Source organism: Vanellus vanellus (genome assembly GCF_965231255.1).
Source record: "Vanellus vanellus genome assembly, chromosome: 6".
Classification (NCBI taxonomy): domain Eukaryota; kingdom Metazoa; phylum Chordata; class Aves; order Charadriiformes; family Charadriidae; genus Vanellus; species Vanellus vanellus.
The window spans coordinates 26,608,164-26,624,908 of record NC_138911.1 but is presented as its reverse complement, the minus strand read 5'-3'; the positions used below and the strand labels follow the sequence as shown (position 1 = coordinate 26,624,908).

General features: G+C 42.5%; 1 protein-coding gene across 1 annotated transcript; it reads right to left on the bottom strand.

The window, feature by feature from the left end:
• Nucleotides 1-1,171: 1,171 nt before the first annotated feature.
• LOC309673326 (astacin-like metalloendopeptidase) lies at nt 1,172-13,991 on the bottom strand (the record flags this gene model as incomplete). Its single annotated transcript, XM_082485069.1, has 12 exons — nt 1,172-1,281; nt 3,269-3,494; nt 3,887-4,002; nt 5,926-6,053; nt 6,454-6,538; nt 6,665-6,843; nt 7,636-7,753; nt 8,416-8,550; nt 9,579-9,650; nt 11,298-11,369; nt 13,666-13,690; nt 13,923-13,991. The coding sequence occupies 12 exons, from the start codon at nt 13,989-13,991 to the stop codon at nt 1,172-1,174; spliced, it is 1,335 nt and encodes a 444-aa protein (XP_082341195.1).
• Between the last annotated feature and the right edge of the window lie 2,754 nt (nt 13,992-16,745).

Genomic DNA, 16,745 nt, shown 5'->3' with positions numbered 1-16,745 from the left:
TGACAATGAGTGTTTGGAACCACAACTGAACCTCCTCAGTAGCAGCCTCATGATGAAGCCATTCCTAGGCTGAGTCACTCACCAGTAGTCCTGCTGCCCTGTCTGTAGCCTAGTGCACGTCCATAGCACTGGAGAGAAACCCTCACCTATCTGAGAGAAAGGTTACACTTGTGCTGTAAGGCAATAGGTGGAGATATGATCCCTCTGAACAGGGTGAGGGTGGCTTCTACCCTCAGGCTGAAATTGGGGTGGGGGACATTTATGGTCACAGCAAGGAGATGTGAAAGTCCTCAGGCTAGAAAGCATTTCCAGACACAGACAGACAGGCTGCCTAGTACTGCTGTACACTCCAGCTGATGGCCAGGCACACAGCCTAGGTGGAAGCGGTGACTGTCCTGAGCTGCTCGCAACATCCTGAGCTGCGGGTACCTGTGGAGAGTTGCCCTCGGGCAAGCGAGTGGTTGTATGCTCGGGTTGAACCTTGGCTCAGTCTTTGTGACCAGCCTTACCCCTGCCCTGTGCAACAGGGATCAGACCAACCCCACATGGGCCTGGACTCTGCTGGCTGCCTCTTGGCAGGGAAGTGGCTCCTCTTCCAGTGGAATTAGAAAGGGAAGCCTCAAGGTCTTAATGTCCACTGGGTTTGTTTTTTCTTAACATGGATTACACATGGAACACCTCTTAATTATTTTAGCAATACACAGACGATCATAGCTTTATTAAATTCTCAGGCATTGCCAACAGTATTTCAGAGCTCTTTTCCACAAAGCTAATCTACTGAAATCACTATTCCTCCTTCAAGCATAAGCATCTGAATCACCTGAAACTGTCTTAATCCCACTGAAACACCTGGAACAAAGCTTGTCTACTGAAATCACTATTCCTCCTTCAAGCATAAGAATCTGAATCACCTGGAACACTTAATCCCACTGAAATTCCTCTCTCTCAAAAAAGGGGGCTAGGATGTTGGTCCTCACCCATCCACCAGCAGATTCTGGCTTTGCAGTATTATTTCCTCAATTTTGATTTGTTGGGGCTCAGGAATCACAGCTGTCCAGCAGTTTTCTCTAAAATTGCATTTTTAATAATATTTCAGAAGGACTCCTCCTTTTATGATGTGTTGATAGCAACACTTGACTGCTGAGAGTAACTAGAACAACATATCAGAATTTCAACCCATCTCGTAGTGTCTGAAGAACTGAAGAAATATCTCTTCTAAAGCAGACTCAAAATCGCTGTGTTCAGAGGCATTTGCACAGCCATTGTGGATGAAGAAGCAATCTTCAATGGAATTAAAGTTTTGCTACCATCAAGAAGTGACTGATTCTTCAACAAATAGTTTAAATACAGACTGGGCTTTGAGCAAAGTCTTGCAAATTAAGTCTTTTTGATGACTCCTTTAAGAAAAGAAAATAAATTAATAATTTGTCATTTGCTGCATGAGTTTTACTCTGAGGTTCAAATTCATTTCCCACTGTTCCTTTCTAGAAATGTATTTCTACAAGAAAAATTCCAAGGTTCCTAGTGTTACAGAGCAAGAACAGGAAAAGTATTTGCATTTTTCAGAGCTAAACGTACAAGTATTAAATACCCGGGTTAGCCATATGTTTGACTATCTGTCTATGCTACAAGAGTAAAATAGCAGCCTGTTGTGTTCTCAGATCTGTTACAGGCTTGTCTTGGTCAAGAGGATGTCCTTTTAAAAGTGCGATAACGGGATTGTTAAGGGAGATGCCATATTTGGAAGTTTGAATATTAGGCTGGGAAAAAAGCCTGTATCTAAGGCGTCTTTGTGGTCAAGACTGCGAAGATCATAAAATGAATTTGTAAAGTTTGTAGCTGGTCTCTTCAGGCGACTAACTAAACCTACAATGATGTCAGTGATATACCTGAGAGATATCCCTGTGGCTGAATGAAGGGCAATAAGAAGTAAGACCACATTGATAGTGTGTATGGCCAGAAGAGACTACTGGAAAATAGAAATGGAAACTTTTTTTTTTTTTTTATGAAGCTTTTTATTTAATTGTTAAATAGAAAGAGGTAATAACTTAACTGTGCAGACAAAAGGAGGCGCATGATGGATGTATAGAATTCATACATTTATATGGCTTGGGGAATAAACTTTCTTAGGAAGATGAAAACTTCGATTCTTAGTAGAATTAAATTTCATACTGATCCAAGCCAGGAAAGGAGCAAAGTAGGAAACACAATTTCAATATTCACAGAATAGGTTCTTCTTCATTAAGTCAGTTGTGGATACTAGCTTTTCTTTGGGTCCTCACTGTAAGTGAAATGAGAGAATATTTAGCTTTCAGAGCTCTCTGAACAAATTGTACTATCTCTAAAATATGTAAATGTTAAATCACATCTTATCTGACAACTAGGATTGTTTTATAGCTGTTGACACATCAAAGTGGCATGGGAAGTTTTCTTAGTCTTCATTCTGTCCATAGCTACAATGGGCAGAAATAGACACTACATACAGACAACGCGAAATTGCTGTTTGTGTTTGGGTATATTCAGTTAAGCTACTGCATTTCAGTGTATTTATGCAAATGCTGTGTGCTTGTTTTTATCCTATGGCAAATACAAGGTCATATGATGTAGCTGATCTTTCTTTCATTCTAAGGCAAGCTGCACTACTGTACAGGCTACAGATGTGCACATGGGCATTTCTTTATTCCAGCTGATACAGGCTAACTTGGAAGACTGTGGTAACTTAGTTGCATAGTTGTGGCCTTAGTCTTAATTAAATGAGACTGAAGAAATAAGCTTTAGGTGGTTACATTCCAGGGATCCTGACCATGGAAATACCACCTCTCTTCTTGCCATGGGGCTGGGTGACCTGGTTCACCATAGATCTCTCTCTCCCTTTCAGCTGTGTGATTAAAAACTACATCTTTTTCAGAGGAGCAATATATTTAAATCCCGCATTACGATTTATTCTCTTTCTACTGTGATGGTAACGCTAGCAGTAACGTTAAATTGATATTATCCTTAACGGCACATGCTTTGGAATAGCATATATCTGAGAGGCAAGACAAACAGTGAACCACCTGCCTAACACCACTTGTCCCGAGCGTGGCCTCATCTGCCTGAATAAATAAATGGTATCAACATACGACCATTCCATTATGCCAAAAGCAGGGTAGGAAGTGATGGCTCTTGTAGAGAGCAGTTCCTCAAACAATGTTTTTCCTCTGTGAAGAGGAAGGGTGATTTGACGCTGATTGGGCTTTTTTGCCATGCTCCTTGTTCTCAGACTTACCAGAAGTAAAGATGGCTTGAAAACCAGAAGCTGTATCAGCACCATCTGTGACGAACTCTACGAGCATAAGATTACTAGAAGCAACTACGTCACTGGGTAACTTTGATCCACAGGTCTTGTCCATTAGAACTGCAGAAGACTTGCTGGATCCATCATAAACTTTAACATAATCACCCTGACAGCCTCTGGTTGTCTGCAGCTCAAAGGATTGAAAGTGCAGGGAAATCTATAAGGGAAGAGAAAACCAACCATTAATATAATTGTATAGGACTACAAGCCCAAACTGGAACTGCTCACCCACCCTTGCCTCTCATCCCCTGAAGTTGCAGGGTTCAGGTCTAATGGACCTGTGACTGAATGCTCCCATGCTCAGACTGCTTTGTTTCGATTTTGCAAATTTGAAAGCCAACATATGGAGGTTTTTCAAAATTGCAACTCTGCAATTGTCTTTGCCCATACCTGGCTTAAGGACATGAAGAAGAAGTAGAGACTAGTCTGAAATCACTCTCACGGAAAAGATACTATCTGATGACTGATCGGCAGACAAAGTGTAAAATGCTTAACATAGAAAGAATTAAGTTCAACCATATTCCAAGACCACTATTAACCCACGATTACCTTTCTGGATCGGGTTCGGATGAGCCAGACGCAGTTGGTGTTATCCGAGTAATTTCTTGGGTAGTTGGCAGATCTCAGTGACCCAGATGCTGCATCGAGAATAGTGCTGCAGCGACCTGAGAAAGACACAACATTCGCTTCAGCACCAGGCTTGCAGAAGCTTCCACTCGTTTACAATTACAATCTCTCCAGAATGGACTGGTCTCGATTTTCTGATCTGCCAGCATTCATTTCAGATTACTGGTACGTCTTGATTAAAATGAAGAATCATGTTGTCCTAATTTTCACATAATTTATAAGTATCTGCATCAAAATGGAAAGTAAAGTGATGCTTGGAAAAAGCATTAGCTTTTGTTGATTAGCTCCATAGTTTAGCAAGGGATTTCTTTCTGCACCTCTATAAGGAGTGTAAGACATTTAAATTCACTGCAGTCGGTAACATTGTTTTCCACTGAGATGGGGAAGTCAAGAGACGTCAGAAGAGTCAAGCGCAAATATGATGTCTCTGCAATGCTTAAATTCTAAGCTTAGGAGGAGGACTGGGCTTTTCTCTGTGCAAGGGGCAATACTTCATTCATCATGTTTTTTCCTTTTGACTGAATGAATTTCTCTGATTGTATGGGAGAATTTCTTCTAGCAGAGGTTAAAATTAAAGAGTTAAAAATACATACAAATTTAGAATGACAGCTTAAACATTTGAAAACTGGAGAAGTCATCATGAAACTGTTCCCATTCAGAGGATCCTAGAACTGTATTGAGTCCGGTCTTGAATACAAACTGCAATGAGGAACAGAGATGTCTGGCTCTTTGTGGAGTTTATAGTTGTCTCCTGAGCTTTAAGAAACCAAATTACTCCAGTGAAGCATACGACAGCATTTAGGCCAGTTGCACAGCAGCCACTTATGCCAATAGTGAATGTGTTTGATTTAATTTGGAAGCAAAAAGCATTTCCTCACTAATCACAATGTGCCTCCAGTTTCACCTCTGCATTCGCAGACGACACTAAACTGGGGGGGCGTGTTGATCTGCTTGAGGGTAGATTGGCTCTGCAGAGGGATCTGGACAGGCTGGACAGATGGGCTGAGGCCAATGGTATGAGGTTCAACAAGGCCAAGTGTCGGGTCCTGCACTTGGGTCACAACAACCCCATGCAGCGCTACAGACTGGGGGCGGAGTGGCTCGAAAGCTGCCTGACAGAAAAGGACCTGGGGGTGTTGGTGGACAGCCGGCTGAGCATGAGCCGGCAGTGTGCCCAGGCAGCCAAGAAGGCCAACACCATCCTGGCCTGCATCAGGAATAGTGTGGTGAGCCGGACTAGGGGAGTAATCATCCCCCTGTACTCGGCACTGGTGAGGCCTCACCTCGAGTACTGTGTTCAGTTTTGGGCCCCTCACTACAAGAAGGACATTGAGGTGTTGGAGCGTGTCCAGAGAAGGGCTACAAAGCTGGTGAAGGGTCTGGAGGACAAACCTTATGAGGAACGACTGAGGGATCTGGGGTTGTTTAGCCTGGAGAAGAGGAGGCTGAGGGGAGACCTTATCACCCTCTACAACTACCTGAAAGGAGGTTTTAGAGAGATGGGAGCTGACCTCTTCTCCCTGGCGACAAGTGATAGGACAAGAGGAAATGGGTTCAAGTTATGTCAGGGCAGGTTTAGATTAGATGTTAGGAAGCATTTTTTCACTGAAAGGGTTATTAAACATTGGAATAAGCTGCCCAGAGAGGTGGTGGATTCACCATCCCTGGAGGTGTTTAAGAAAAGGGTAGATGAGGTGCTTAGGGACATGGTTTAGGAGTGGTGGTGTTTTTATCAGGGTAGGTTAATGGTTGGACTTGATGATCTTAAAGGTCCCTTCCAACCTCACTGATTCTATGATTCTATGATTCTATGATTCTCTCCCAGAGTAACCCTAATGGGTACCATCAATTTAGGAGAATAGTCTCGCAGTCTTTGATGAGAAACTGCTGCCTCTGCTGTGCCCAAACATCTCTGTGAAGGATTTGAGTAGAAGATGAAAGGATGGCTTTGAGATACTTACTGCAATTGTAAAGTTTGTTGATTTTGGCCACGTCCAAGTTGCTCAGTCCCTGCCTCTGTCCAATAGGTACTGATCCATCAGGGACAGGTACAATAGTTGCTTTTCCAGTGGTATTAGTGAATGTGTATCTGCAAAAAAAATCCATGAAAAATTATGTTCTTTAAGTGGAATTGTTTCTTTCAGCATTTAGTGGCATGCTTTGGGGGGAGTGCAAGAATTGTACACAAGTTGTTGTTGTGACTAACAGTGCTGTTCAAATAGGTTTGATTAACATGTCCAGCAGTAAGCAGAGTCAATCTCAAGATGCCCTAATTTGCTCCCAAGTTAAGCTGTGAATAGCTCCTTAATGGAAAGCTAAAGGATAACGAATGACAATGAATCTTAGGGAGTAGCTTGTCTGAACTGAGTCACAGTGTTTTTCTCAGAAGCCAAAATGGGGAAACTGGTGGTTAGGATGAAGTTATTACAGAAACGAATTCTAATGTAAGATATGACTTCCAACAAAAGCAATGTTATGCTGCTACTTACGGGCCATAGTGCATTACTGAGGAATAGTCATACGGAAGATCCAGGTTATTGGAGTTTTCAAATTTCTTGAAGTCTGGTCTGTCAGCTGTAATATAGGATATCGTACTTAGAGTATGTCTCCTATCTACTCCCTTCAGGGAAGAAGAAAGAGCCGGGAACAATAGGATGTATCTACACCACTTTCTACATTGAGGACTTCAAAGGAACTTACCCGGACTGATGTACTCCCACATGATCTTTACATGTTTATCCCTGTCACTTCGAGAATGTTCATGCAAAAAGCCCAGAGCATGGTCCAGTTCATGTTGAATTATTCCTTTCCACATGCAGCCTCCTTTCATCACAGAGACAGTCTGTCCACCTCCTACTTTCCCATAGTTGGACCAGCAGCTGAGAGAGGCATGAAACACCAATAGAAGACTTAGGGGATTTTTATTGTCAGGCAGGCAAAGGGACAGTACAGAGAACCTTGCTTCACATACGTCTTGTGGGAGTGGAAGGATTCTTGGATTGTTTCCTGTCCACTGTGACAGTCAGAGTCTACAGAAGGGCAAAACTGACCATGGCGTAGAAAACAACAAACTGTATCGTCATCGCTAAAGCTTCCTGGAAGACCTTCATTAGCATGGAGGCTCCTGCATTCTGACTTTCACTGTACACAGGGACTTTAACTCCCTAGAAATAACTTCCCCCTCCCCCAAAATATTGAACACTATCAGAGCTGGAGCTAAGATGAATAGCACTTTCAGGATAATGGGTGTTGAATGATTGCCTCATAGGCTCTAATTCTGACCTTGACAGCCAACTGTGTGATTCAGAGGACTGTTTATTTCATAAGCTGAAATTGGTTTTGCCTGTGCAAATAAGACCTACAGTAATCTGTTATATATTGTGCTCAAGTGTGCATTATACCACACAGAAAACTTGAGCTTAGATAGTCTTTCCAACTTAATGGTTCTTTCCCATGATCTGTGTCACTTCAGTGTCTTTGTTGAGTCCCTGATGTAACTGCTGAGTCCTTGTGCTAGCAAGGTATCCAAGGAGGATGCTTTGGCACTGTGATAAAACATCAAGTTTCTTCGCTAAATCCATTCCTCTTTCCTCTCTAAGGTCACACTCACTCTGAGTGTAAGAATTGAAATACAATGTAGAAATAACTTGTGAATTTATCATTCAACTCACCCATCAGCAGATTTAATGTTGAGGTAGTCACGTTCTGTCTTGCGCTTCACAAAATTTATACAAGTCAGTGTTTCAAATTCTGCCATGGCATCATGAATCCCCTTTATGTGGCTCTCCTCTGGAGAAGAAAGGGTTAATTTTGAGGGTTGCACAAGGACAATGGCATATGCCATTAAAATCTCACATGTGCTCAAAAACAGGGTAAATGAGGGACAGAAACATTATCCTAGGCTCTTTCTTGCTTTTTGTTCAGTAATGAATTTCATTTAAGATATTAATAGCCTGGCACAAGATCCTCTTTATACAGATATTTGTCCAAATGGATTCAGGTGGGAGCTTTTTTTTCTCAACTACTTGTTTTAAATTATAGTGGTGATTGTTAACCTATCTTCTGATTGGACACTTGGAGACAGCTATGGGAACCTATTTTGCTAATGAAAAGTAGGCCCTCGAAACCGCACTGCAGTAGGCACACACCTTATAAAAGCAGGTATTCTGTCAGGTACCATTAGAAGGAGTGATCATTCTTGTCTCCAAAAAACCAGACCCAAACCATCATGAATGCAAAAGTCTCAAGGAACTTTGATATCTTTTCTTTTTCCTGTTCAGGTCTTCGTAATTTACAATTCATCTGTGCTTGCACAGCACAAGTAAATCCTTGGAATTGATTTAACTGTTTTTGTGACCGCTAGAATAGGTTTCTATCTGAAGCTTATTGGACAAAATCCATTTTAAAAATAAATAACTTAAAAAAAAAGAATTATTAAAATTTGCACCCACCATAAGTAGGATCCAAAACATAGGGAACACGAACAATCCCATCACTGGACTGGGGCCAATTGCAATGGCGACAGTTGATGGCACTGCGTCTCCTTTGTGGAACTATGTCACCTTCTTGCAAGTACTGAGAGCTGTCTGTGGCGAGAGAGAAAGGGTGGAGATATCTGAGCCATAGATTGCTGGATGCTTGCTAAAGACATTTGGAAAAGCGTCACTCTCTACTCATCCTCCTTTTCTATTTTTCCCTAAGCACCTGCTCCTGGCTAACATGAGAAATAGACTATTGGGCTAGATGGACATTATCTGCTTCCCTACCTTTGCTGCTGTGTCCTTAGCTAAGAGGAGAGGTGAGAAGCTCCAGCTCTGTTGGATGGAGTTCAGGCAAGACAGGGAATGACTGAAAGCAGTTGCAATAGAGAGAGGGATGCTGTACTTTGGCACTATTTCATCATCCGTCATGTGACACTGAATGAATGGCATCAAATATCTGCCCAGGAAGGGTGCTGGGCAAAGGCAGGAGGTGCCAACAAGGGAACTCAAGAGGGCAAGCAAACCAAAGAGAGAAGTGAGTGTTGTCCAGAGACAACTGTAGGAATATCTGGTGCCCATTTCTGCAGACAGTAGTAATGTTTCTCGAATGACTGCTGAAAGGGAAAATGTGAGAACGACGAGCTGATAGAATGGGGAAAGTTTGGAAGAATCAAGGAACAGGAAGTCTGGAGCGGGGAGCATGAGCATAGAACTGACCATAGCTTATCTTAGGAGTCTGTGCTACAAAGCCATAGGATGACTGAATGCAAGCGTAGATTGCATTCAAGAAAAAGAGGGTTAAACAGTAAAGCATCCAAATATCTAGGTTGTCTTTTTATATCCAAAGAATGACAAAGATATTGAGAGCTAAAGCTGAAGAAGCTGCCTGGATAGTTCAGTTGCCTTCACAGCTGGTATCATCTTCAGTGTTGACACTACAGGTATGAGATGCCATGAGGCTTCAGCAGACCACACAGTAGTCCCTGGAGCCTGTCTCTGGGCATCTCTTACATGATGGTGTGTAAGATGGGAGAAATATTTGCACAGATTCTGGTAAGATATTGTACCTCCCACATCAACCCCAAAAAGCAACAAAGAGAGACCCATTATAAGCAAGGCTTTGTTGGCATTACCTTTGTTAACTTTCAGAATTCTGTTAAAAATAACATCTTCCTCAGAGTAGGTCTCTGTAGGCGATGGAGATCCTGCACAGAAATACAAGAGTATCACTTTCTCATTCCCAGGGAAAATACAAATCCTGATTTTTAACCTGATGAGTTTCCAGGAGCTCACTTGGATGGGGTTCTGGTTACAGTGATGCATGTAAAACTTACAAAGCCTATTTAGGGACTGGCACACTGTTCAGACATGTAGATATTTGCTCAGTGACACAATCTTGTGAACCTCCCAGTTGTGGTTATTTTGGCATTAATCCAGTCCCAAAAGCCATTCTCTTTCAATCTTTCCCTCTCTCTTTTTTTTTTTTTTTTTCCTTTTTTCCTTAGCCATCCCATTTTAAGGCCTGGACCTTTGGCTCTTGTAAATCTGTATTGTCCTGCTCAAGTGGCCAGCTGGCGGCACGGCTCCCTTCACGCACTCAGACAGAACAGTTTTCCTTTTGCATGCGGAGTTCACACTCAAACCCCCAACATAAGACACCAGGAGCAAAAAAGGATGGAGAGCAGTACTGCTGCTTGCTGCTGGATATGCTGACCTCTTGAAAAACCCTTGAAACCAATGAAATAGGAGCTGCATTCCTATTCCATGGGTCAGACCGATGTCCCCAGCATGAGGGACTCCTATGCCTTACAAGTAGAAACAGCCAACTCTGAGCGTTATGCAATAAATCTTGACATAAATAAAAAGCACAAGCGCACAGCCTCTGCACTTTTTGTAACCTTTGGAAGTGACTTAAGTCAGGACATTATCTAAGCAGAGCTATTTTTAGCAAAAGTAACAGCTGAGGTATTTAGCAAGGCCAAGTAATTGGCCAAAACAAAGAGACTCTGTTTTGCGTGAAATATTATGGTGAGTGCTTTCGTTTAAAATTTCTTCCTTAAGATTAATTTGTCTTAAGCATGTGTTATTTTCTGGGGTAACTGGGTAGCTAACAATCAGCGTATCATATCAAATACTTACATTTAGATGGAATAATACATACCGTATATATCCTCTTGGGTAGTAACCTGCAAGAGTGATGCATTGGTATTACCTCACACTGTATATTATAACATATAGATTAAATAATGTAACATACAAAGGATCAAAATTCTCCAGATTACCACTGAAAGTATCTTTCACCAGTGCAGTCTTGAGCTTTTACATACTGTGCCACGTGTAAAGAAGTACCATGGTGTGGTAGATATTCTTCTTTGATATGTTGGCAAATATGGATATCATAAAGGCAATCAGCATAGAAGACTTGGGATATGCAACCTGAAGTGTAGAGTAAGTTTCAGATCTTCCAGTTTTATTTAGGTCCCTGCTCGTAGGAGTGCAAGGTTGATGAAATCGCCAACGAAGTCCTCCCAGTATCACCTTACAACACGGCGGTGAAAGGCCATTGTACTGCTTCTGGGGAACTGTGGGGCTGGCACCCAGCTGTGGGAGTCATGTCTGTAGCAAAACAGATTGCCATGCTTCCCTTGTCTTGTATAAACGAAAAGTGAGTTTGAGTTTTCTCTATGACCCCAGATAAGGCAAAAGCCTCCTGGGATGTGGGCTATATCTGGGCATTGTGGAGCAATAAATGGAATGGGGATGGAAACTGCTCACACTGTTGCACTGTTGATCTGAGAAGACTTTCCTGCACAGATGGAGATACAGGTGAAGCACATGAGTCTTGCCCTCACTTTCTACAACGCTGAACCCCAAAGTGATCAAAAGAGCTGATTTAGCTGTTCTTACCTCAGTAGGTTCTGTTGCTGCAAAAAGCAAGGAAGAAAAAGACAAGCAAATTAGATTCTGAATGCAGCTTCACAGTGTTCAATCACACGGCCCTCCTCAGCCAAGGGAATGCCTTTGCTTGGAGCGGAACAGGGTGCACTAACCCATGCGTAGGCACAGAAATTAAATTGAGGTTTAGACAAACGACTATGAAAATTCCTAGCAGTTCGTGCTGAGAGACAGAATCCTGGTCATTTAGCATCTAAGAATCAACAAAGCATTTAATCAGCTTCAATGTGGAAAATGACAAAGGAAAGCAGGGACAAAAATACGCTTTGTCCCTAGAGTTCACTGCAACAGGTGCAGGCTAACCAGCTCAACAATCCTCTCTGGTTTCAGTGTCAAAGAGTAAAGTTATAAAATGGGGATGAAGGCTGTAATTTAGCATGGGGCAAATAATCTCAGCTTCAGCATGTACCTGACAGCAGCTCGGAACCATTCTGAGTCCTAAGGTGTTTTTCTAGTGTGGCGTCTTTTGATTTCTACCAAGTGTCAGTTTCTAGTACAAACATAGAAGTGAAAATAGAAGTGAAAATCCCATCTGATACTTAGATTTCTGAGCAGAAACTTCATTGCTATAATACCATAAAAGTTTAGAAATTGCAAGGACCTCCGGAGGTCATCCGGTTTGTCTGCTTTCCCTAAGGCAGAAACAGTTTTATCTATGTTGTTCCTGACCACAGTTTGTTTGACCTGTTCTTAAGTATGATGGATATGCTGCAAGCCTTTCTGGCAATCTCTTCCAGTTGGCCAATAATTGCACTCTTCCTTGTCAAAACAGAAAGCCATTATTTATTTATTTATTATCCATCAGTGAGACAGAGAACACTTATGCAAATAGTTTTTATTTCTAAGCCTATCCATGCTCCTTATCTTTTTGACGATGTGTTTTCAATAGAAGATGTGCCAAGCTCTGTCACACTTTGCAGCACCTCTCCCTTTTCATAGTGGTTATCACCCAAATGTACTGAGGGGACTTCTTCCTATTCAGAATCTATCTAGAACCTGCAACAGAATTGCTTTTAATGAGCCAAAAAGGTTTCAGTCTGTCTTTCCAGACTGTTACTTTGGTTACATGGCAATGGAAGTCCACTGTAACAATGGTAGTTTATTATAGAAAAGTTCAGTCAGTTCCCACCAGCTGCATCAGAGAGCTCCATGGCATCTAAAAAAATTCTGCAGGGAAGCACATTCTGAGATGGGTTGACCAGATTCAGGATTCATGCACTCAAGAGGCACTAGATTAATTGACTAGTCAAAGTCAGTGGAAATTAGGCTGCAGATTCCCAGGCACATAACGCCCGCAACCCCTTTTTAAAACCCAAATGAGACATCACAGAAGGCATCTGCCATGTCATCGATCAAATGAACATCTGGTGTGACACAGCTTTCAAAATGATACAGTTCACATTTTCCCTGCACTGTAAATATTGAAAGATGTCTCAAAAGGCTCAAAAAGCAGTAACAATGATAAATTAAAACTCACTGTATGTGTCTGTGCCAGTAACCCTGCAACTTTGAGTCTCAGCAACTGACTATGAACTCGAGCAAGTGTGTCCCTCGGCCGGCTCTAAATGTACTGAGCAGTAATTTTACAACATCCTTTTGCTTCCGTGCCATAAACGACAGCTCAAAAGACGAATTGGTCAGTTTACATTAGTCATTTAACTTTGCTCTGACTCTGTCAAACAAATTTTTCCAAGGCCTCTTCCTCTCACACAACACATCACATCACCCCTGACCTGGCAGTTTCTTGCTGTAGTTAAAGTCTACCTACAGATTTATTTCCATTGACCTTCTCTGGAGATCTGCAATTACCTCCTTCTATTTTGTCAATTGACAAAAGCTGTTCAGCTAAGCCTGTACTATTTGTTTTCTACCCCAGCACAAAGCAAAGCTTTCTCTGACTCCCTTTCTCTTACTGCTGCACTAAGGTAGGCAAGGAGGCAAAGGAGTAGCCGTCTTTTTGTAACACTCAACTTAATGGAAAGCTATCAAAATGTCTTATCAAAATTTTATTTTCAAGCCTGTGCAAGCACATAAAATTAACCTAACTAGCCATACCCCAAAAGTATGTGTAAAGCACATCTGTGTGAAAACACACCTGCACTCAGCCCAATATTCCAATATTCCACATTAGGAAACATGGCCTTATTCAAAAGAGTCAGTGCTTTCACTTGCTTTAAAGGTAAGTCACACACCAACAAAGTGTGTGATATACAGTCAGGAATTAACAAACAGTTGTCTTTAAAATGCAGTATAAATCCTACTTACTTGTTGTGCTGTTTCCATAGTTCTCCTGCAAAACCAATAGGTAAAAGGCATTATTCTTCCATAGCTCATAAATGCAGCAACAATAGCATCAAAATCAGGCCATAGGGAGGAACCAAATTATTAGATTGGCTTTATATATTATTATATTACTAATATTTTTCTTGCAGGAAATTTATCAAAATGGGTCTCCACAGCTTCACTCCAGGAAGAACAGGTGAATTAGAAGACGGAGCAGGGTTGCATGGAACTGCTCTCACCTGAATAGGGAAGGCCAGGGCAGCGCGAAGCAGAAATGCAGTGAAGACTAGGAACATCTTCAGATCCATTCTCCAGACCGGTGCGTGGCCTTATCTGTGCCGGTCCAGGAGTGCTGCCGCTAGATATACCAGCAGAGCCTGCTCTGCCAGGGCTGAAAAATCCTGCACCAGCCAATGGGGACCCGAGCAGGAAGCAAACTTCTTTTCCAGCCTCAACAGCCAGTTTAGCCCCTGGGCATCTCCCGGTGCTGTGCTATTGCTGTCACTGTGATCTATAGCATCCCTTGTCTTCACGCTGTCATTCATGCCCCTCTCTAAAGCTGGATCAGCCTCGTGCTCATGCTGCCACGCACTTCCTCTGTTTCTTGGAGGATCTTTCCTTAAGTGTTTAGTTTGACTGTTGCCCCCTCGGAAACTCTTGTTCCTGGATAACTTTCCAGAGTACTGTAGTGTTGGCATTTCAGATGGTAGGTGATTTTTTTCTTTATGTCACAGAAAGCACAGGAGGCCATGACAGTATCGTGTTGCTTTGGAACATACAACACATCACTACTCAGTGAGGTCATGTCTGTGTCTTCCCTGAGAAGATATCCGTCATCTTCTCAGCTTATGTTTCTGTAAGTAGAATTTTTGTTTCCTCCTCTGTGTTTTCTTGATGTTTCATAACATCAGGAACGTTTCCTGTGTTCCGTGATTTCTGGCAGTCTAACAGTTGTAGGTGTCCTCATAAGTTTTGTGACCAGCAGTCACAGATGAGAAAAATGACAGCAGCACCACTTTCTCATTCTGAGGATGATTAACAGATCTGCTGCTTGCTGGAGTGCACTTGTCCAGAAGTGGATGTAGGACACAGTGAGCAGACCTAACAAGAAATGCTTGTAGGAGGTAAACCAGCAGCCACTGAGCCTCTTTTCACAGCAACCTCTTGTTGCAACTTCTTCTCGCAGCAAAGGTCTGCTGGGTTAACCATGTGCCGATGAAGGTGCTGTAGCTGGGGGATTGTCTGGTCTCTGATACACACTTGTTTTGTGTCAGAGTACATTTTCTGTGCATGGAGAAGGAAACTGAACTGAGAATGTACAGATTCTGCCTCTGGATGATGCCAGCGCTTAATTACCCTCAGAGTAAGTTTTAAACCCACTCACACTCTTATTCCTTCCTTCTGTATTGGATAAAATGTTCTACAAGTTATCCATGTTGGTGAATGAATCAAGAAGCAGCAGAGGGCTTTCCACCTATTTGAATCCAAGTCATACCCGGTCAAGGCTAGGAGTTACATGGATATACAATCTGAATTGCATTGGTGGGGATTACTCTTCATTTTAATGGAGAAAAGTTCACAGTCACGCACTGCTGACTGTTTTAGGAAAGCCTGGACTGATGAAGTCCAGGGATACACTTTCATTACCCCCACAGGGAGGCAGCATAGGGGAATACTGCTTTTCCCTTTCTGTCCCTGCACTCTGGCTGAAGTAAGGTATGCCCTAGGCACCGAATAGCAAAAAGCAGGGTAGCACATGGTCCTTGTGGCCATGCAAGAACAAAGACCAAGCAGGCATTGTCAGCATGCTTAATCCTGCTGACACAAGCAGTTTGTGTGCCCTCTGTGCGCATAAATGTTTGCACTAAGCAATGCTAAGGGCCTTTCTTCACATGTGTGTTTCGTAGGGATGAAAATCTTCCTTGTGCTGAAGCCAAGTTGTGCAGCTCCGGTCTGCAGTCCTAGAATGGTTCTCCGGGTTCCTCACTCAATACAAGGGCAAAACAAATGTTCATGATGCCAGACGCCTTGGTATGCCAGAACCGTACCAAAAAGACACTGCAGAATGGGGGTTGCATATAATCTGCTTCCATTAGCGTTTAGGGGAAAAAAGGAAAGGTCAGACCACTTTCAGGGAAAACCAGTCCAGAAGCAGAAGGAAGGATCAGAGATAGCGAGCGAATAAAACAAAGTTAAAAAGCAAGTTAGGAAGGTTGGTGGCCTTAGCATCTTTGTAGCATGTTTTTGGGAAAATACTGCAGCCTCCGGAGTGACTGATTAACTGCCTGTGCTCAGCAAAGAGTGAGGGAACTGGGCTGGCAAAAAGGGTGCCACACATTTTATGCTGGACACGCTAATATGCTGACATATTAAGCAGTTCATCAGACAGATTGCTGCATGCCACCTTTTCCGTATGCTAACACTAGTGATGGCCGGGGAGATTGCTGTTATGATCAAGAATGTGGCTGTAAATGCTACAACTGGCAAAGTACACACAACAGAGCGAAGGGGAGTGCTGACACTCATGCCTGCTGCCTGTCCTGAAGATCCTATCAGCTTTGGTTTGTGCCTGATGTTTAGATTCAATATTTGGTTGTTTTCCTAAGTGTGGTGTTCATGGGGGAGGAATTATCGCCAGTCCTGTTTTCACTAATCAAAAAAAAAAAACCCACCCTAATTTTTTGAGATATTACAAAAATAGGACATAGTTTTACTAGATGCAGTAAGGTTGGTACCTCTAGGAGAAAAAGTGCCACAGAAATTGTCTTGAACCTTTAGGAACCAAACTAGGGCTTAGCAAAGAGAAGCTGTCTTTGCCTGTGTAGAAGAAAAGCATGTGGGAAATTTTGTCAGTTCCGCTGTCTATGTATCCCAGTTTCTGGTGGACAGTATGGACCACACAGATTTTGCAGATGTGAACAATGATTGGAAGGGGTCCAAAACCAACAACAAAATGTCAGGAATTACTTGGCCAGTGTCATAGTCTGCAAGAAGTCTTGTCAGCAAAATGAGCACTGCTCCTGAAAGACGACTACAAAACTTGGAGTTATGCCTGAGGACGT